We start from the raw sequence: 20097 nt of genomic DNA, 5'->3' as shown, positions 1-20097 counted from the left end.
TTGACATCTTTGGGGCAGCAAAGAATCGTAGAATTTGCATGGGTTTGTGGAACAGAAAGAGCTGACCCACAGCCTCCCTAATCTTTCCACCTCCCATGATCTCTACCCTATCCCTGCAGCCCAAGCCACACTGGTCCCTCCAGCTGACTACAGTAGAATCCCCCCGGTCTCCACTCAGCTTAACCTTGGCTGCTGATGGGGTCATTTGCTTTAATCCAGGCAGGGCTCCACAGGTTACTCCCCCTCTTGGGAGTGTGCAATGGCTTCCCAGGGCCTTGAGGATGCCTTGGTTGGCCCCAGGGGGTGCTGCAGGTGGGTGACTTTGCAGGGTGGGCTCTTGGGAAGCACGCCTGAAAGGGACGACTCAGGGTTTAGAAGAGGAGGAAGCTGAGCATCTGCAGTAGAAGCTCCAGCTGACCCCAGGGACATCTTCCTAAGTGGTGCAGCCCGTCAGAGCTGTCCATGATGGAACCACTCCCTGACTATGCAAGAGGCTGGGAGCCGCCAGCAGCTGACACTCCTGGCAGCAGGAGGCATGGTCCTGGGTGGTGTTTGAAGGTGCACCCCAGAGTCTACTCAAGGATAACGTCAAATTAGCTGGGCTCTGACAACCTCTCCAGCCTTATCCACTCCAGAACCCCTGCCCCCTGCCCCCTGCCCCTGCCCCATCTCTGTGCTCCTGCCTTTCCTAGAACACAGTACACTCCATTCCCACAGTCGCTGCTCTTCTGCCTGCCAGTATAGTCTCCCCCCGTTAACTCCTCTTCATCCTTCAGACCTTGGCTCAAGCGTCACCTGCTCCAGGAAGACTTCTCTCTGTTACCAGGCCAGGTTCCCCTGTTACCAGCTCATCAATTCTTCTGCTTTCCCTGCCAATCACTTGCTGCACTTGGTAACTAAGAAACTGTTAGATGCGATCTCTGCTGTGAGAGTGCATGTGCCTGAGGACAGGGACCAAGCTGGCCTTGCCCACCACAGCAGCCCCAACACCCAGTGCAATGGCTGACACCAGAAGGCATCCAGTAGACACTGTCAAGTGCATGAGTGAGTTCATGGCCTTGCACCAGTTCTCAACAACTGTTGACTCCCTTCATTTCACAGGGACCGACTATAGCATGAGCGACCACCCCAACTTGCCTGAGATCCAGGGGGCTCTTGGGATATGGGACACCCAGTGCTAACACCAGGACAGTTCCAGGCAACCTGAGGTGAGTGGTTACCCTAAGTCTGGGTGAGAAGGAGAGACGGGGATCTCACTGTAGCTCAACATTCAGGCAGGCAGGCCACCCGGCCCTTCTGCAAAAACCCACAAAACAATCTCTGCAGCCAATATCCTACCAGAGCTGGTCAGGCTACTGTTGCTGTGGCTAGCTCAGTTGGTAGAACATGGGACTCTTAACCCCAGGGTCGTGGGTTCGAGCCCCACGTTGGGCGACAGATGTTGCTGTGGATTCATTCTGAGAGGAGGAGCGTGGTGGGGGTAAGAGGCTCGGAGTCACCACACAGACCCCGGGTGAAAGCAGGCCTGAGGCGAGCAGCCTGCAGACGCATATATTTCAGTTGATACAGCAGCTTAAATAGCCAAGGCAGCCAATCCGGTCAAGGGGCGGTTTATGCCCTAACCAATCACAGCCTGTTGCCAGGCAGTATCCGAAGCCATCCAATCACAGCCTGCTGCCAGGCAGGCTCTGTTGCCAGGTGGGTTTTGAAGCCATTCCTGAGCAACTGACGTTCACTTGCCAGCAGCCATCTTGGCATGGCCATCTCATTCCACCACAGGCTACCAACTGTTAAACATCTCGCTTGCAAAATTCCTGAAAGTGCAACGATGGGATCCCATGTCTAGTAGGAGCTGGCTTCACCACCTCATATTTAATATGGACTTTCATATTCCCGATATCTGCAAATGTGTGACACGGTCATAGAGAATCGGCCCCGCAGAAGTGAGAATATCTCAGTTCTGAGAGGCTCACAGCTGCAGCGGAGCTTGGAGACCATCCAGCCCAAGGCAATGAGTAATCTCATGGGCCACCTTTCCTTGTCCTGTGTTTGCAACAGACATTACTAATCGATCATGATGCTCAATCTTAATATGGCCTCACAGTCTCCCCTCACTGCTTCTCCAGCGACCACAGCCAACTAGCTAGTGGTGTGTGTGGTAGAAAATCAACCTACCGTTAGGGGTAAGTGTGGTCCAGCACCCTCATAGTACAGAGGAGGACGCTTAGGCTCAGAGAGGTAGAAGGACAGGCCATGCAGCCAGGCAGTACCCCGGCTGGGACTACAGAACAGACCTATCCCTCACTTGTCCTTTCCTGCTTGCCTGGTCTTGAGTGAAGAGGACCAAAGGGGGAACCATTTGAGATTCTGAGTCTAGATGCTGGGGACTCTGTGTAGACCCCTCCAAACCCTCTTTGCAACCTAAGGTCTTCTCATCATGTCTGTGGGTAAATATTGTGTGGGTGTTGGGGAAGGAGCACTTTCCTAAAACTTCTGAAAACAAATGTCATATTTGCTCATTGCAAAAGTTCAAACATAAAATAGATGACCTCTACCGTCCCCAGGGGTGACTGCTGTTAACAAGTTAAGTTCTTTCATGGCCTTTTTCTACTCACTATAGCATCTACATAAAACAAATTGGGGCTAGTGTTGTGGCACAACTGGTTAAGGCTGCAATGCCAGCATCCCACATGGGTGCTGGTTCAAGTCCTGCCTGCTCCACTTCCAATCCAGCTTCCTGCTAATGCACGTGGGACAGCAGTGAAAGATGGCCCGGGTATCTGAGTCCTTGCCACCCCATGTGGGAGACCCAGATGGAGTTCCAGGCTCCTGGCTTTGGCGTGGCCCAGTCCTGGCCATTGTGACCGTTTTGGGAGTGAACTAGTGGATGTAAGATCTCTCTTTGTCACTCTGCCTTTCAAATAAATCATAAAATGTTTAAAAAAAATTCAAAAAGTGGTTGCTCCCCACTCCACCCTGGGAACACTACCTAGCACCCAGCAGCACCCACGACAACCTGCCACATGGCTCTTGCTCCCTGAGACGCCTCAGGCTCCTTTCCCTAGCAGGGTGAGTGGTCTACCTGGGCCTTCCCAAATGGCTTTAGAACGCCATGTCTGGCTGCACGGATGAATCCAAGAGTCCCTTTGGTGAGCATTTGGACTGTATTACATTTTCCCAGAACAATCGCAAGGCTTTGCTCTCTGGCCCGCCCACGGGGCTGGCACCGAAGTCTCTTCCCAAGGTCCCAAATGCGGCCGTCCATCAAAGTTTGAGTCTCCGGTTTCCTGGGATCACAGACGGACACCCCAGAACGGAGAGCCTGGCGGCGTTTGTGAGCAGTTCCCGGGAGCTGGGTCGGGTTGCGGTGAGAGGAAGAGAAGTCCCCTCAGCCTGCAGGGCTCTGCCGCCCCCACAGCCAGAGCTGCTGCCCCGGATGACACCCTGTGGCTCACACACGAAGCCGAGGATTAGCCAGGCGACTGCCCACATGCTGACAGCCCAGGGCCGGTGGCCTGGGGCAGCTCCGCGATCCTGAGGCTGCAACACTAAGGGCTTTGGAAGCCAGAAATGACTGGGGGTGCAGGGGACAAATGGGGCCAAAGAAGTGGGCTGGGTTCAAAGGGAGGCCCACCTTGAGTGTGTACAGGCCGCCTACCACCCTTATGCCCCTGGGCACATTGGACAGGCATCGCCACCCCACACTGCCAGAGACTGAACTCCTAATCCCCTTTTCACACTCGGCAGCCATCTCAGCTCAGGAATGCCGTCCTTCCATGGCTCGAGCCAAAGCTCTGGGATCGCCTTCACCCCTCTTTTCTCACTCCTCTGATCCAACAACCAGCAAAATACATCAGTTCTTCCTTCAAAACTCCACCTCTGGCCACCTTGGCTGCTATGAGGTGGTGGCCCAGGTCTCCGTCATCTCTCATCTGTGTTACTGCAATGAACTCACTAAATGTTCTCAATGCTACCTCCTCCCCCACCCCCAGTCTCTTCTCCATCCGGGTTTCCCCAAGGGTTTCAGGGGCCCAAACACATAGACCATCTTTCTCTGATTTCCCAGGCGCATTAGCAGAGAGCTGGATGGGAAGTGGAGCAGCTGAGACTCGAACCGGTACCCATATGGATGCAAGCCAGTGTCACATAATGCCAGCCCCCCGACTCCAGTCTCTTTTCAACACAGCAGCTAAAGGATCCATTTCACGGAGTCAGGTTCTGTACCTTATAATCCTCATTTTCCCCAGAGTGAAACCTCAAATCTCACCAAGGCCTACCTGGCCCTGCACAGCCCTCCACACCTTTTTTTTTTTTCTTTTTAAAAGATTTATTTACTTATTTGAAAGTCAGAGTTACACAGAGAGAGAAGGAGAGCCAGAGAGAGAGAGAGAGAGAGAGAGAGAGAGAGAAAGAGAAAGAGAGGTCTTCCATCCACTGGTTCATTCCCCAATTAGCCACAAGGGCAGAGCTGCGCCAATCTGAAGCCAGGAGCCAGGTGCTTCTTCTGGGTCTCCCAGTGGGTGCAGGGACCCAAGGACTTGGGCCATCTTCTACTACTTTCCTAGGCCATAGCAGAGATCTGGATCAGAAGTGGAGTGGCCGGGACTCAAACTGGCACCCATATGGGATGCTGGCACTGCAGGCGGCAGCTTTACCCACTATGCCACAGCGCTGGCCCCCTCCACACCTTGAGGGCAGGAACATTACATGGATCATGTATCCTTCCTGTATATCCCACACAGGAGACAGACTGTCAGTCTGTCCTGTCACTGATGTTATTAAATCTGACCACCTGCTTACAAAGTGGTCCATAAAGGTTTTCAATTTAATTAGAAATAACAAGCATGGGGGCCAGCATTGTGGCACAGCAGGTAAGAGCTGCTGCCTGCAGTGCCAGCACCCTGTATGGGCACTGGATCATGTCCTGGCTGCTCCATTTCAGATCCAGCTCCCTGCTATGGCCTGGGAAAAGCAGCAGCAGATGTCCCAAGTGCTTGGGCCCCTGCCTCCCATGTGGGAGACCCTGAAGAAGCTCCTGGATCCTTGCTTCGGGTCAGCTCAGCCCTGGCCATTGTAGCCATCTGGGGAGTGAACCAACAGATGGAAGATCTCTCTCTCTCTTCCTCTCCCTCTCTCCCTGTAACTGCCATTCGAATAAATAAATTGTCTTTTTAAAAAATTAGTAACAGGCATGGAAACATGATGCCAACCAGGCAGTGTGTCTCCTGCAGGCTGCACACGCCCTCGGGCCTCTGACACCATCCACAGCCACAGTTGCCCACAGAGGCTTGACCACCCCTAGGTACCAGGTGCTCACTTCTGGCCTGGTGGAGGAGAGCTCTGCGTTCCTACTGCCTTGGGCTGCTCTGTGACTCCTGCCAGCTGGAGTCTGTCTGGGCCATTCAACTCATCAACTCCCCCTTATACAGGGAGTAGAAGCTACCAGGAGCAAGGAGGGCCAGGCCTCACGGCCCACCGACTCCGCGGCTCTGGCTTGGTAGGAGATGGGTGAGAACAAGGACGGTGCTCTAGCCTACGGCAGGAAGCCACCCTGTCCCCTCACCTCACGCTCCCCCCTCAGCCAGGGCCCTCTGCAAACACTCCACATTCTTCCCCAGGGTGTGGTGGGCAAGGCTTGATCCAGGGACAGCTGCGGTCGGGGCACAGAATATGCAGGCCCAGGAAACAAGCAAGTCATGAACCTCAGGGCCTGACCTTGGGCAGGGGTGTGGCTGCAGGCACTGGGCCCATCTGCCCCCTGAACCAGAGAAGGCCGTGGTGAGGAAGGACTCATGATGTCTGCCTCCTTGTCTTACTGCTGGTCTGCCCTGCTCTCCTGGGGTCTCCAGATGATGCCAAGAAGCTGCCAAGACAGCAACTCCGCCGGCTGTCAAGCTGACCCCTGGCTGTGAAGTTGGACATGAAACTTCCAAGATGAGGTTAAATTATGCTGATTCCACATTGGAAAAGGAATCGTGCCTGGCGTGGTTCCCTCTACACTGGCAGGACTCAAGGCAGAACCAAGTGAATCAGAGTCTTGGCTTATTAATGCTTCCAGTATCAAAATCTCCCACAGACAAGGACAGCTGTGGTTTGGGCCATCCTGGATTCATTTACCTTTTGAAGTGTGAAGACAATACAGGAAATAAAATATGTATTTTGGCATTTTCTATGTGTCTGGCATTATGCTAAGTACTTTATATGTCATATCTCATTTCATGTCTCAAATATATATTGAGGGATATTTTAACATATCTAGTGGACAAAAGAAAATGGAAGCTCAGAGCAGTTACATGATATGCCCAGTATCACATGCCTAAGAATTAGCACACCTGCGATTTGAACCCAGATCTGGCTTCTGCAAGCTTCCAAACTGCATATCTCCCTTTAGGAATGTCAGATTCTCTTAGGATTTCTACACTTGATGTTTAACAGCAATTAAGCCATTTTACATAAAAAATACCCCTTTAAAAGCTGAAAAACAAAAACAAAAAACTTCACTAGAACTAAGAAATTACAGTAAAAGCTAAAGAGATTCAAGTCAACATGCAAAAATAATTGTATATCTGTAAACTAGCAATTAACACTTGGAAAAATGAAATTTAACATGCCATTTATGATATCATTCCATAAAAAAAACAAAAGATGTGCAAGACAGTGAAGACTCCAAAGCATGGCTGCGTGAAATTAAGGAAGAACCAAACAAATATGGCTACATACCATGTTCATGGATTGGAAGACTCCCTGTTGCTAAGATGTCAATTCTCTCAAAACTAATCTGTAGCTCTAATGCAATCTTAATCAAAACCTTAGCAGGCTCTTCTTATTTTATTTTCTTTTAGAAATTGACAAGCTGATTTTATAATACATAGAAGAATGGAAATGATCTAGAACAATCCGATCCCAAACAAGAAGAGCAAAGCTGGAGGACTTGCCCAGTTCTAAGATTTCCTATAAGGCTGCAGTAACCAAGACAGATTGAAACTGGCATAGAGACAGAAAAATACTCATAGATCCACAGAAAACATATTCCTTTGGGGCAAATAAATATGAAGGTTAAGCTTCTTTAAGCTTGTCTTCACAGGATATCACGAGCCGAGAGAATTAACACCAGGTATTGCTCAGTCCTCCTTTCTGGCAAATTCACTTAGCTCCTGTGTTCAGAGTCCAAAGAGCTTAAGTCATTAACTTTGGGTAGGAAACAAAGCCAGTTCCAGAGAGCAGAAGCCTGGGTTCTGACCCAGTTATCAGAGTGAAAGCAGAGGGCTCATTTTTTCATCATGGAACAACAGTAATAATAAAGCCCTAACATGTGCCCAACTCTGTTCTAAGAACTTCACACATACCAGAGCTTTATTTAATTCTCTCAGCAAGAAGGCATTAGAGAGAAAATAGTCAGGGTGACACGTAGGAAGGGAAATATGATTTTGTGATGACTGGAGTCAGTTTTCTGTTTTTGTACTTATGTGTGGATAGACAATTATAGGATGAAATGCATGCCTTGCAGGGGGTTGTAATCCTAAAAGTTTGAAGCTACTAGAGTAGTGCAAGAGAGGGTGATGAAGAAGCCTAAATAATAATGCACATAAGATTCTTAGCATTGAGCCTGGAACATAGTAGACTCAAAACACGAGAGGTGTGATTAAAACCATTGCTGAGGTAGGCTTCACTGGTGTTGGTTCCACGCAGTTTCAGAGAGTCTGGCACTATTTCAATACTTGCTCTGTCCCTCTCAAGTTATTACGTGGTGGGGCTGGCGCTGTGGCACAGCAGATTGAGCCACAACCTGGAACACCAGCAGCCCATATGAGCACCAGTTCAAGTCCCAGGGCTCCACTTCCTATGCAGCTCCTTGCTAATGTGCCTGGGAAAGCAGTGGAGGATGGTCCAAGTGCTTGAGCACCTGCAACCCATGTGGGAGACCTGGATGGAGCTGCCTTTTTTTTTTTTTTTTTTTTTTTTTTTTTTACAGGCAGAGTGGACAGTGAGAGAGAGAGACAGAGAGAAAGGTCTTCCTTTTCCGTTGGTTCACCCCACAATGGCCCCTGCAGCTGGCGCATTGCGGCTGGCGCTCCACGCTGATCTGAAGGCAGGAGCCAGGTGCTTCTCCTGGTCTCCCATGGGGTTCAGGGCCCAAGGACCTGGGCCATCCTCTACTGTACTCCCAGGCCACAGCAGAGAGCTGGACTGGAAGAGGGGCAACCGGGACAGAATCTGGCACCCCGACCGGGACTAGAACCCAGTGTGCTGGCGCCGTGGGTGGAGGATTAGCCTACTGAGCCACGGTGCCGGCCCTGGATGGAGCTTCTGGTTCCCAGCTTTGGCCTGGCTCCACCATGGCCATTTCAGCCATTTGGGGAGTGAAGCAGCAGATGGAAGATCTTTCTCTTCTCTTTCTCCTCCTCCTCTCTCTGTAACTCTGCCTTGTAAATACATAAATTAATCTTATTTAAAAAAAAGTCTTAAATGGTGTTGAAGGAGCCCTGCCCTTTCATTTGGATCTGGGTCCCACAAATTACGTAGCCAATCCTAACTTTTTTATATCACTATAATTTTTTAAAATATGTATTCACATTATAAAATATTCAATTGTCTCTTATTATTATCAAATTCCATCCCTCCCTCTTTCTAGCTAGAGGACCTTGAATGAGAATCCCTGTCTGATCTCATCTCAGCTTCTTTATCTGTATAACAGGGAATAACAGTTCTGCTCCTTGTGGTTGTGAAGGGCCAAGAACTGCACTCAGCACACAGTAAGCAGTCCTAAAATATTAGTATTAATTATTATTATAATTAGCCTATGGAAACAATTCAACGTTGGGCCTGGTTTTTCCACAGCACAGTTTGGGGAGAGGATTGTAAAACTAACCAAAGGCTCTGGACTGTATCTGAACACAGGATCACTTCAAGTATCTGGGGACGAGCTAAGAGAAAGCTTAGCAGCAACGTGTAGCCAGCCCAGGCACACGGTTTCAGGTCGCGTTAGGCCTCTGAGACCAAGGCAGGGCCCCAGTCGAGAAGCTCAGGAAGCAAGGATCCCTGATGGCCCCTGCAGTGCTGGAGCCTCTGGGCCGCTGGGCAGGAACAGTCGGCAGCCACACATGACAACTTCGGGGCTGGGGCCCGGTGGGAGGGGGGACTCCGGCTTTAAATCAGCAGCTATTTTTAGCTTTGCTATATATGGCCAGAGAGGAATGAGGGCTATAGGAGGGCGGTGGTGCTGGGGGCTTACAACAGGTTGGGAGGCAGGAGCCCAAGTGCCTTCTCCTTCCTCTTTCCACGCAAGAGAGAGAGCGTCGCCTCCAAGCCAGGCAAGACGAGAGGGTGTGGGGAGGGCACTGGAACAGCAGGGGCTTGGGAGCACAAGTCTGTTTGAGTCCCTTCGGAACTGTGACCTTCCAGTGTTTTTGTCCATGACCTCTAGTGAGAAACATTTTGGGGGGGCTGGCATTGTGGTAGAGCAGGCTAAGCTGCTGCCTGAGATGCCAGCGTCCCATATGGACACCAGTTTGAGACCCGGCTGCTCCACTTCTGATCCAGCTCCCTGCTAATGCACCTGGGAAAGCAATGGAAGATGCCCAAGTCCTTGTGCCCCTGCACCCAAGTGGGAGACCTGGAAGAAGCTCCAGGCTCCTGGCTTTGGCCTGGCGCAGCCCCAGCCACTGCGCACGCCCAGAGGGGAGTAAACAGCTGATGGAAGATCTCTCGGTGTGTCTCCCCTCCTCTCTGCATTACTTTGCCTTTCAAATAAATAAATATATTTTATATCCCGACACACATAAACACATACATGAACACACACTCATACACATACATCTATCCCCCGACCAGCAAGTTTTTCGGGAAATAATCCTCTCTCTTATTCTCTGTGAAACATTCTCGCATGTTCTGTTCTATTCCATTCTTGCATGTGAAAACCTGTGGGTCGCTAAAGTGAGTTCACCACGCTCAGGGGTGGGCGCTGCTGGTTGCAGCCCCGGTGACTCTGACACGGGCTAAGGCAGCCCCCCGCATGTAGGATGAGAGGCCCGTGTCAGCCTCCTCTCCTGGCCGGACAGCAAACTTGGACGTCCCGGCGTCTGTGCCCGCTTTTAGCTCCACCTGGAGCGGCCCTTTCCTGGGGGCACCTGGCTGTCTCCTGCACAGTGGCAGGACACGGACCCCACCTGCTCTAGGACACTTCCCTGGGTGCGCACGTCAGGTGGTGGCCTGCTCTCGCTTCCTTGGTCCCCTGCCCGTGCCCGCCTCCTACCCGACACTGGGCCATAGCACAGTTTCCTGCTAGTCTCTCCATGCTGTTCATTGCTCACCCACTGCGTAGCACAGTGGCTTCATGATCACTCAATAAATTCCTGAGTGGCTTCGTGATCATTCAATAAACATTTGTTGAATGAATTCATAATATATAGCAGTAATGGTGACTATCATTACTGAATATTCATTTATCTCATGTGAAGTCTTATGAGAGGTTTAGGATAGGTCCATCGTATGGGTAAGGAAACGAAGGCTCGAAGAGATTAAACAAGAGGATGGGGCCAGGGCAAGAGGCTGGGCTACTGACTCCTGACTTCCTAATCCCAGGATCTTATTTGTGCACATTCCCCTCCGTGCTACCCAGGATGGGGCAGAGGGCAGGGCCTTAGCAAACTCTCCAGGGCACTGCTGACAGGTTGATTAAAGAGATTTTCCGAAGCAGCCGCCATATCTAATTTTGGAGGGTTACACGTTGTGTGTGGCTTGGGAGAGAGAATCTGTGAGGCTTCCAGGGCCTCTAGGCGTCTCATTCTGAGGAAGCCTGGGCCCCTGACAAACCTGAGCAGCAGGTCCTCTCATTACCCGGCCTGAAGAGCCCCTGGCCACACCTGGGCCTGCAAAACCCAGGGCCTGCAGAGTGAGGTGACCTGGCCCCGCCCACAATTCCAGCCTGCACCCGGCTTGCCTCCCTCAGCCCCTCTGTTCCTGCCTTCTGGTATTCTTGCTGTTCCTCCCACAGAGCAAAGCCCAGTCCTGCCCCAGGGCCTTTGCGTCACCACTCTCTCTGCCTGAAAGCCTTCACGTCCTTCCAACCTCTCCCATCCCGCTTCTGAAACCATCCCATGTGAAAATGCCGCCCTCTTCCCGCTCTGCCAGCTTCCTTCATAGCCCTGTCAACTTCTGAAAATTATACATGTTTGTCTTCTCTCTTCTCCACTTGACAGGGAGCCCCTTGTCTTGCTCACTGGCCCCTAACATACGCTGTGGGGTAGTTTCTGGCACAGAGGAGGAGCTCGGTAATAATGACTGCGTGAATGAAGGAGTGAGTTTTTCTCCTTCTCAACATTTTGGCATTGGCTCAGTTTCCCACGCTCAGCTCAGCCTGGAAATGTGCGTCCCTTTGACTTGCATCCGGACCCCCACTGCACATACCCCTTGGTGTGGAAAGAGGGAAGAGAGAAGTGGGAAGGCAAAGGGCATTTGGCGCGCGCCCACTGTGCACCCCTTTGCATAGGTAACCAACACCTCCAAACGACTCAAGGATCTCCTGCGTTTTCCAGCCACAGGAACTGAGGCTTGCTCTCTGCTGTGAGCCCGGCGCCCAGCACAGGGCCTGGCAAAAACTTCTGGGGGACGGAAGGGCACTGGATCACAGAGTTTCTGCAAATAGCTGGAGGTCATCAAAGTAGCACGTGGTGCAGCCAGACGTTGACCCCAAGCTTGTGCCATGCCGGCCTGTGCTCTGCAGCCACCCCAGGTGGCCACGGAAACTCAAGGCGCATGAGGGCAGTGCTCACCCAGACACCCACCACCTGTAGCCAAGACACCAACCCACCCTGCACCCCAGGGTGTCTCAGTGCACCCCAGGGGCCCGGCGTGAGCAAACCTTGCACCTGGGCTGCCTGACGCCTCTTTCTGCCCCACATGCCTGGGTCACACCCCGACCCCAGCCCACTCGGAGCGGCCTACTCCCAGTCCTCTGGCACAAAGAGAGGAGACCAGTGGCAAACACCATTCCATACAAATGCCTCTAACCCAAGTTCATGCTTTTCATTAGCCGTGGTTTCCAGGTAAACCGCCTGCCAGGAAAACGCCATCCAGCTACCCTGAGTCCAGTGCTAACGCCCACTCAAGGGAGGAGGGGCAACCCGCTTCCACGTCCACTTCCACGGGCGTCGCACAGCCAAGGCCTCTGGCTTGGCCAGAGAAGGGGCACTTTGGGGACATCATTCGGGACCGTCACAAAAGTTCTACAACTCACAAAATACTGTTTGTCTCTTTGCCTGTGGTCTATAGCTTGCTAGCCCCTGATTCAAACTGTAATATGTAAAAAACTGCCTGATGAGCCGGTTCAGAGTTCCCTGGGCCCTTGCTCAGGGATCCGGATTCAGGAGGGTCCTGAATTTACATTTCTAACGGGTGGAAAGGCTCGTCGACCACCCACATTTGGAGCGGTACCTATACTTAAGGTGTCTCGTTTTATGGATGGGGAAACTGAGGCTGAGTAAGTGGAGCATGGGAAGTTACACTCGGTGGATGGATGAGGTCCATGACAGCGGCTCTGTCGTCCCTGTGCCAGGCTCCTGTGTGTGTTCTCGCCCTGCGATGGCCCTCCTGCTCCTGAGCCCTGCGGCCCCGCGGCCCTCCCCTCTCAGCCTGTGCAGCCCCCGCTCTCACCCTCACAGCAAGTTTCCCATCACGATCCATCTAACTGCTCTCCATCTCGGCACGCGGGACGTACCCGTGAGCAACAGCTTGTCTGCTTGGCCGGCTTGGAAGTCGGGGACGGTAACTAACCCTTCGCATAGTGCCCAGCAAATAGGATGTGCAGCGAATCAGGAGTGTGTGGATGCACAGTGAATGGATACACGGATGGACGGATGGACGGACAGACAGATGGGGGGGTGGCTGGGCATGTGGATGGGCGAGTGTGTCGGCTTTTGGGTGGGCGGGCAGGTGTGTGGAGGGATGAACGGATGAACACCGCTCGTGACCTATTGTTTGAAAATAATAGCCAAATGGCTGTCATGGCAGAGTTGAGACTGGACCCTGACGCTGCTACCGCACAAGCTGGGGTCTGCTCCACAGCTGCTCCTCCACCGGGCATGCAAACAGCAGCAGGCACATTCTATTGTGTTTACGTGGCAGGCGTGCATGCAGCATCCCTGCCACGGCTCGGCGGCCCCTTTATTGGCACCACCTTTGCTACCAAGAAAATGATGCTCAGAGAGGTAGGTCATCTTGCCCAAAGCCACACAGCGAAATCACATCCTAGCCCTCAGACTCTCTGCCAACAGCCCCTGGCTCCCCCCCCCCCCCTCCACCGGCCTTCCTCCTGCTCCGGCCCCTCCCCCGGGCTCACCTCCATCTGCATAGGTCTCGGTGCCATAGCCATCCTGCAAGCCATTGTTCCAAGTCCCCTCATACTTGGCACCGCTGCTGGTGCTCTGCCGGGTTCCGTAGCGTCCCTTGAAGCCATGCGTCCACTCGCCCTTGTACAGCCAGCGCCCCTTGGTCTCTATGCCCAGCCCATGCCGCTTGCCCTGGCTCCAGTAGCCTTCAAAGGTGTTTCCGCTGGGCCAGGTGTAGACGCCTGCCACTTCAAAGCCGAAGTTCCAGGAGCCGGAGTATTCGCCCTGGCCCTTGGGGCCCGTGCACAGCCCGTGTCCGTGGGCCTTCCCCCCCTCCCAGCCCCCACAGTACGCCCCGCCGTCATCAAAGTCAAAGCGGCCCCCGCTCATGGCATCCTCGCCTCCGGCCACCTGCCCGGCCTCCAGCTTGGGCGACGCCCTGCAGCACCCTCAGGGCTGGGCCCCAGACTCACCACCGCGCCCCACAACAGGGGGAGCGAGAGGCCAGCAGAGGCTGAAGGAGCCCAGCAGCCAGGTCAGTGCCGGGTGGGCTGGGCAGAGCCATGCCTGGGAGGCCCCCCTCAGTCAGCCAGGGGCAGGCTGCCCCTCGGGAGGGGGTCAGGTGGGGAAGAGGCACAGCCCCCACGAAGCATCCCAAGCCGGGCTTCCATGGAGTCCAAGGAAAATCACGGTGATCCTTCAGGAGGCACAGTGAAAGGGGAGGGCTGGCGGGGTCCCCAGCGCTTTCCAGAGGGGCAACTCCCCCTCGGCGGCAGCCCCAGCCCCAGGCTGAATTCCACAGCCCGCTGGCCCCCTTCTCCTGCACCCCAGTGGGTGTGCGGGGCGGTTGCACTCTGCCGCGGCCCCGCCCCTACTCCCATGCTGCCCTCCCCCTGGGACAGAAAGGTCAGTGTTGCCCTAACAAGGCCATTGGATCTCAGAAGCTGCTCCCAAAATAGCCCCCTGGCCAGCCCAGCCTCCTTCAAAGTGGGAGGGAGCGAGGGGTGTTTCAACTCGGGCGGCTGCAGACCCAGCGCAGCTGGAGGACTGAGGAAGGCGGCAGGCGCCCGGGGAGTGGGCAGCCAGGCAATGCGGTGGTGGCTCGCGTGCCCTCCGTGGGTAAGAGGCCCCGGGGGCTACAGCCGGGAGGGAGCAGAGGCGTCAGCGTGGATGGAGGAGCAGGAGGCCCAAGCCCCGAAGGCTGAGAACCCCCGAGCGTGGCGCTTGGCCAATCTCAGCCCCCCCACTCGCATGCCCTGACGGGACCTGGGGCTGCAGCACCCATGCCAGCCCCATCCCGGAATCCTGTGACCTAGAGAGAAAGGAACGGGACTGTTTCACGCAGGCTCTGAAAGCTGGGGCTGGCGCTCCCAAGCCGAGGTGAGGCTCCGGAAGGCGAGCCCTGAGCTCGTGCACAGCCCTGGGGGTGCCAGTGCAGAAAGCAGGGACCACCCCTTGCCCTCTCTCCCTCTCGGTCCCTGAGAGCCTGGGTGGGGGCTGAGTCTGCATGAGGTCCCCTCTGGAATGCTCAGGGGTCACAGTGCTATTTTTTTCAATTCCCCTCTTTCTCCAGGGTCCTAAGAGCCTGAGAGGCCAGACCTCAGAAAGCTCCTGGGGCAGGGTCGAGAGCAAAGGGCCTGGGTGGGTCACGAGTGCTCAGGTTCCCACCAAACTCCAGGAAGAAAGAACAAATAAATCTGAAGAAGCTGCCGCCGGGGGCTGATGGCTGTAAATCCCCACTGAGCCCAGGGTGCCGGGGTGGGGGCGGGGGTGGGGAGTCATTCCGGGAAAGGTACGGGCCACGGAGAAGAGGAAGCTGGGCACGTGTGACTGTTGGGGACGGGGTCGCTGGAGAAGCAAGCACAGGAGGACATTCCACTGTTAACTGACTTCCAGCCTTTCTGACCTGTCCCCAGATCTCCCGAGGACTTGAGGCCACTCAACGTCGCTGCAGAAGTTTTGTTCTTAAAGTGGCTGGAAACCATTCCCTCTTTTCCTGCTGCCCAGAGCCAGTTCTCAGGACTTGGCAGTGTTGGGGCCCCCGACCTTGAGGGAGCCCCTTCCTCGTGCACATTTCCACCCGGGGCAGAAACACCCAGGCACTACCGGTGTGGGCTGCTGCCAGGCTAACAGGCAGCAGTGACGGCGGATACAGACCACCACCTAGGTAGCGGGAGTCACCCCCTGGCCAGGTTGACTGACAGCCTGCTGGCACGGCCCACCTCCCACAACACCTCAACGCCTCCTCCGGGGTTCTGCTTTGACCATGTCTCACCAAAGTCTTCGGAGAATCACATGTTTCCTTCCACTGTGCTGTCCCAGGAAGAGGGAAGAGCATCTCAAACCGGAAGCTGGCGTTGGGGCTGCCTGAGTCACACCCTCTGTGTTCACGTCTGGCCCAGCAGCTGAGACGCTGGTTGAAACGCCCACGTCCGCATCACAGAGCCTGGGCTTGAGTCACAGCTCCCGAGTCCGGCTTCCTGCCACTGCCCACCCCGGCAGGCAGCGATGGCTCGAGTGATCAGGCTCCTGCCTCCTGCATGGGAGACCTGGACTGACTTCCCAGCTCCCAGCTTGCCCCTTGGCCCCATCCCAACCACTGCAGACATCTGGGAGTGAACCAGCAAGCAGGCGGGAGCTTGCTGTCTGCTTTCTCTGTCTCTGCTTCTCAAAGAAATTTTTTAAATACTTTTTTTTTTTTTTTAATGCCAGGCAGGTCACCATGATTCTGTCCTACAGCTAAGTGGCCACGGCCGTGTCCCAGTGGAGCCGCTCTACCTGTAGCCATTTAGCCACTGCTCACCCCCAGCAGCTCCCCACGGGGGTCCCTCCCAAGGGTTACTCCACAAAAGACGCACCCGTAAAACTGAAAAAACAGATTTGAGAGCTCCGCCCCAGACCCGAGACCCAGAGTGGGAGAAAACCGTGACAACAATGCCCTTTTTAAAAGCTCCCTTAAAAGCTCCTCAGACAGGGGTGGGGGCTGTGGCACAGCGGGTTAATACCCTGGCCTGAGGCGCCAGCATCCCATATGGGCATCAGTTCGAGTCCTGGCTGCTCCACTTCTGATCCAGCTCTCTGCTGTGGCCTGGGAGAGCAGTGGAAGATGGCCCAAGTCCTTGGGCCCCTGCACCCACGTGAGAGATTTGAAGAAGCTCCTGGCTCCTGGCCTTGGATCAGTGCAGCTCCGGCCGTTGCGGCTAGTTGGGGAGTGAACCATCGGATGGAAGACTTCTCTTTCTCTCTGCCTCTCCTCTCTCTGTGTAACTCTGGATTTCAAATAAATAAATAAATCTTATTTAAAAAAAAAAAAAAGAAACCAAAAGACATAAAGAAATTTGGGGGGAAAAAAAGGTCTTCAGACAAATCCGACTCTCATTCCTGGTTCTAAACCAGGGCATGTTGTCAAACAATGTAACTGTTTCTTAGTATTTCTAAATTCACAAAGCCATCTACTTACAATTGGCTACACAGGATAGGTAATTGTGGAGTTAGATATGTGTTCACATCCCACTTCTGCCCTTCACGAGCTGTGTGACCCTGGGCCAATTGTCAATTTCTCTAAGCCACAAATCCTTCACTGCTAAGTCCCCACCTCCAAGGATTACTGGCATTAAGGATAATGTTGCCTATCTTATACGGCTGGGTGAGAATCACATCAGGTAATATTGTAAAAAAGGATTAGAACACACTAAATACCTAACAAATGTTTGCTATGATAAATATTATTCTCACATAATAAATCGCTTTTCAGATCATCATGCGGAATAAAATCACCAGCAAAGAGAGAGGGGTGAAGCCCTAAACATGAAATACCTGGACATTGAACCATTCTTGCTCTTCCCACTCCACAGTACCCAGTAGCTTCTCATTTCCTACGCTGCTAAACCAAGCCACCCGTGAAGAAACACTCTGATTTTGTAAAAGTTTACGTCCAAGTTGCCAAATTTGGTAGTGACCTTACCAGTCCAGGCTGCCGCCACTTTTTTGTCTCTGTTCAAAAAAAAACAAAACAAAAAACCATGCAGTTCAGGGGAAAGGAGACCCCTTGTGGCCATATGTGTATTACAACAGATTTTTCTGAGGTAAAATTCTTTCCACTCACTGGATTGACCACACGTGAAAGGAAATTCAGCTTTCGTAAAGGCAGCTGTGGCATTTTCCATTCCTCCCAGGCCTTGTCTCCCTCCAGGGTTCTGCTCCTCGGTCAGAGGAAGCAATCACTCCTGCGTCCATTTCCTTCTCAACATCTCAAAGTCCACCGCGTCCCAGGAAAGCCCGGAGCAGCGAGAACCAAAAATCTAGGACAGAGGAGGACAGAAGGCGTTAGTCCCCCGAGTCCTTCGTGGCCATGCAAGGCTGGCCGAGGAGGCCTCACTCCCTGGGGAAGCCTTGCCAGATGTTTCCAGCCCGTTAGGCGCCCTGCCCAGGTGCTGACGCCCTGCCCAACCCGAGCTCTTTGAAGCAAGGGTTACCTTCTTTCCAAAAAACACATGAACACCGCCTGTGCACCGGCCACGCTGGCTCAGCTGTGAACAGCCAGTGCCTGCACGTCGTGGGTGACCCTCATGTTTCTTCCGTAGCAGCAGTGGGCAGCTGGAGGCTCCCTTTTTGAAGTGTTTTTTTCAGAGGATTCCCAGGGTCTGTCTCTTGGTTCTGCTCCTGCCTCAGTGGGTCCTCTCATCCCCTGACTTCTGCCCCCGGGAATGTCCCAGAGCTTAGCCCTCTGACTTCTTTTTTTTTTTTTTTTTTTGACAGGCAGAGTGGACAGTGAGAGAGAGAGAGAGACAGAGAGAAAGGTCTTCCTTTTGCCGTTGGTTCACCCTCCAATGGCTGCCACGGCTGGCGCGCTGCGGCCGGCGCACTGCGCTGATCCGAAGGCAGGAGCCAGGTGCTTCTCCTGGTCTCCCATGGGGTACAGGGCCCAAGCACTTGGGCCATCCTCTACTGCCCTCCCTGGCCACAGCAGAGAGCTGGCCTGGAAGAGGGGCAACCGGGACAGAATCCGGCGCCCCGACCGGGACTAGAACCCGGTGTGCCGGCGCCACAAGGCGGAGGATTAGCCTAGTGAGCCGCGGCGCCGGCCCCTCTGACTTCTTTATTTACGGTCACTTCCTAGGTGATCTCCTCCGGTCCTTAGTGGTGGAGTCCAAACTGGCCGATTCCACCAACCACAGGCGGAAAATCCATATATTTTGAATTGCACCTGAGCATGTGCAGAGCCTTTTTCATTATCATTCCCTCAACACTACAGTGGAGCAGCCGTTCACACCGGCTTTTCATCGTATTAGGTATTCTGGGGTGGGCGCAGGTTCTATGAAACACCACGCAACTTTAGATTAGGGACTTGCGCATCCATGGGCGCTGGAGTCTGCCAGAGGCCCTGGCACCAATCCCCCAGGGATGCTGAGCGACAACTGTACATCACCAGCCTGCTCCTTTCTCCTCATTGTCAATCTACGACCAACCCCCTACCCAACATCACTGTGTCTCATAAGCATCTCAAACTTGACAAAAACAAAACCAAACTCAATTTCCTCTCCCAAGTCTACTCCTCCAGCTGACTCTCAACTTCTTAAAACCTTTGGAGTCATCTTTAATTCCTATCACCCACACCCTGTATCTAGTCCATCAGCAAACCCCCTCCACTCTACCTTCAGAGTAATTCCAGAACACATGTCCTGCACTGCCAAGTGTCCAAGCCACAAAAGCCATTGTCAAGTTACTGCAGCGGCCTCCTAATGCCCTCCTCACCTCCCGAGTCTACATATTGCAGCTGGTGCACTTCTCAAAAACAGTCTAACCACGTCACTCTCATCTGCTCCAAACACCGCATGGCTCCCTACCACCCAGAATAGGAGCCAAAGCTGTTAGAGCCACCAGGCCCTCTGTGATCAGCCCCACCCCACACCTGCTCCAGGTGCACTGATGTCTTTGCCACTCTTCATGCCAAGAACACTTCTTTGCTACATATCCTCACGGCTCACTCACTTCCCCCAGGTCTCTGCTCGCATGTCACTTCATCACAGATTCTTCTTTACCACCCCAAATAAAAGAGCAATCCCTAGTCCTCCTCAGCCCTCCCTGTCTCCCAACAGTTTTCTCTCTGTACCACTTACATGTCCTTCCCCCTTCTCCACGAGGACAAGGATATTACGCCACTCACCGTTCTCCCAGCACCCAGTACAGTGTGCCTGGTGTGTGTAGGCACTCAGTATTTGTGGAGTGAACGAGTGTTCAATGAAAAGTTGTGAGGGACCAGTGCTGTAGCACTGCTGCCTGTGATGCCAGCATTCCATATGGGCACCGTTTCATGGCTGCTCCACTTGTGATCCAGCTCCTACTAATGGACTGGGAAAACAGAAGATGGCCCAAGTGCTCGGGCCCCTGCCAACCACATGGGAGACCTGGAAGAAACTCCTGGCTTTTGGCTTCAGTTTGGCCCAGACTTGGCTATTGTTATCCACTGGGGAGTGAACCAGTGGATGAAAGTGTGCTCTCTTTCTTATTATTGACACAGTGAGAGAGAGAGAGAGAGAAGAAAAAAGCAGACAGGAGCTGAGGCGTAGCAGGTAAAGCCACCACCTGCAGCACTGGCATCCCATACAGGCCCTAGTTCAAGTCCTGGCTGCTCCACTTCCAATCCAGCTCCCTGTTAATGTGCCTGAGAAAGCAGCAGCAGGGCCAAGTACTTGGGCCCCTGCGCCCACATAGGAGATCTAGAAGAAACTCCTGGCTCCTGTTTGGCCTGGCCATGGCCATTGTGGCCATC

General features: G+C 53.5%; 1 protein-coding gene, 2 long non-coding RNA genes and 1 other non-coding gene across 4 annotated transcripts in view; 3 read left to right on the top strand and 1 right to left on the bottom strand.

The window, feature by feature from the left end:
* JPH2 (junctophilin 2) overlaps nucleotides 1–13758 on the bottom strand; it is a 72680-nt gene extending 58922 nt beyond the window's left edge. Inside the window, 1 exon segment of the mRNA NM_001081998.1 lies at nucleotides 13337–13758. Coding sequence (NP_001075467.1) covers nucleotides 13337–13715 — 379 coding nt within the window. The 5' untranslated portion in view covers nucleotides 13716–13758.
* Nucleotides 1361–1434, top strand: TRNAE-CUC (transfer RNA glutamic acid (anticodon CUC)). Its single transcript has one exon. It is a non-coding gene; the product is annotated as a tRNA-Lys (tRNA).
* Nucleotides 1732–8431, top strand: LOC138844293 (uncharacterized). The gene is made up of 2 exons (XR_011379882.1): nucleotides 1732–2183; nucleotides 5850–8431. It is a non-coding gene; the product is annotated as an uncharacterized lncRNA (long non-coding RNA).
* A 501-nt stretch (nucleotides 13759–14259) lies between the features above and the next one.
* Nucleotides 14260–16644, top strand: LOC138844291 (uncharacterized). Its single transcript, XR_011379880.1, has 2 exons — nucleotides 14260–14444; nucleotides 14899–16644. It is a non-coding gene; the product is annotated as an uncharacterized lncRNA (long non-coding RNA).
* Nucleotides 16645–20097: the final 3453 nt, after the last annotated feature.

The sequence above is a fragment of the Oryctolagus cuniculus genome, chromosome 11 (assembly GCF_964237555.1).
Source record: "Oryctolagus cuniculus chromosome 11, mOryCun1.1, whole genome shotgun sequence".
Classification (NCBI taxonomy): domain Eukaryota; kingdom Metazoa; phylum Chordata; class Mammalia; order Lagomorpha; family Leporidae; genus Oryctolagus; species Oryctolagus cuniculus.
Note: the sequence above shows the minus strand (reverse complement) of the source record. Positions and strands in the feature narration are given on the sequence as shown.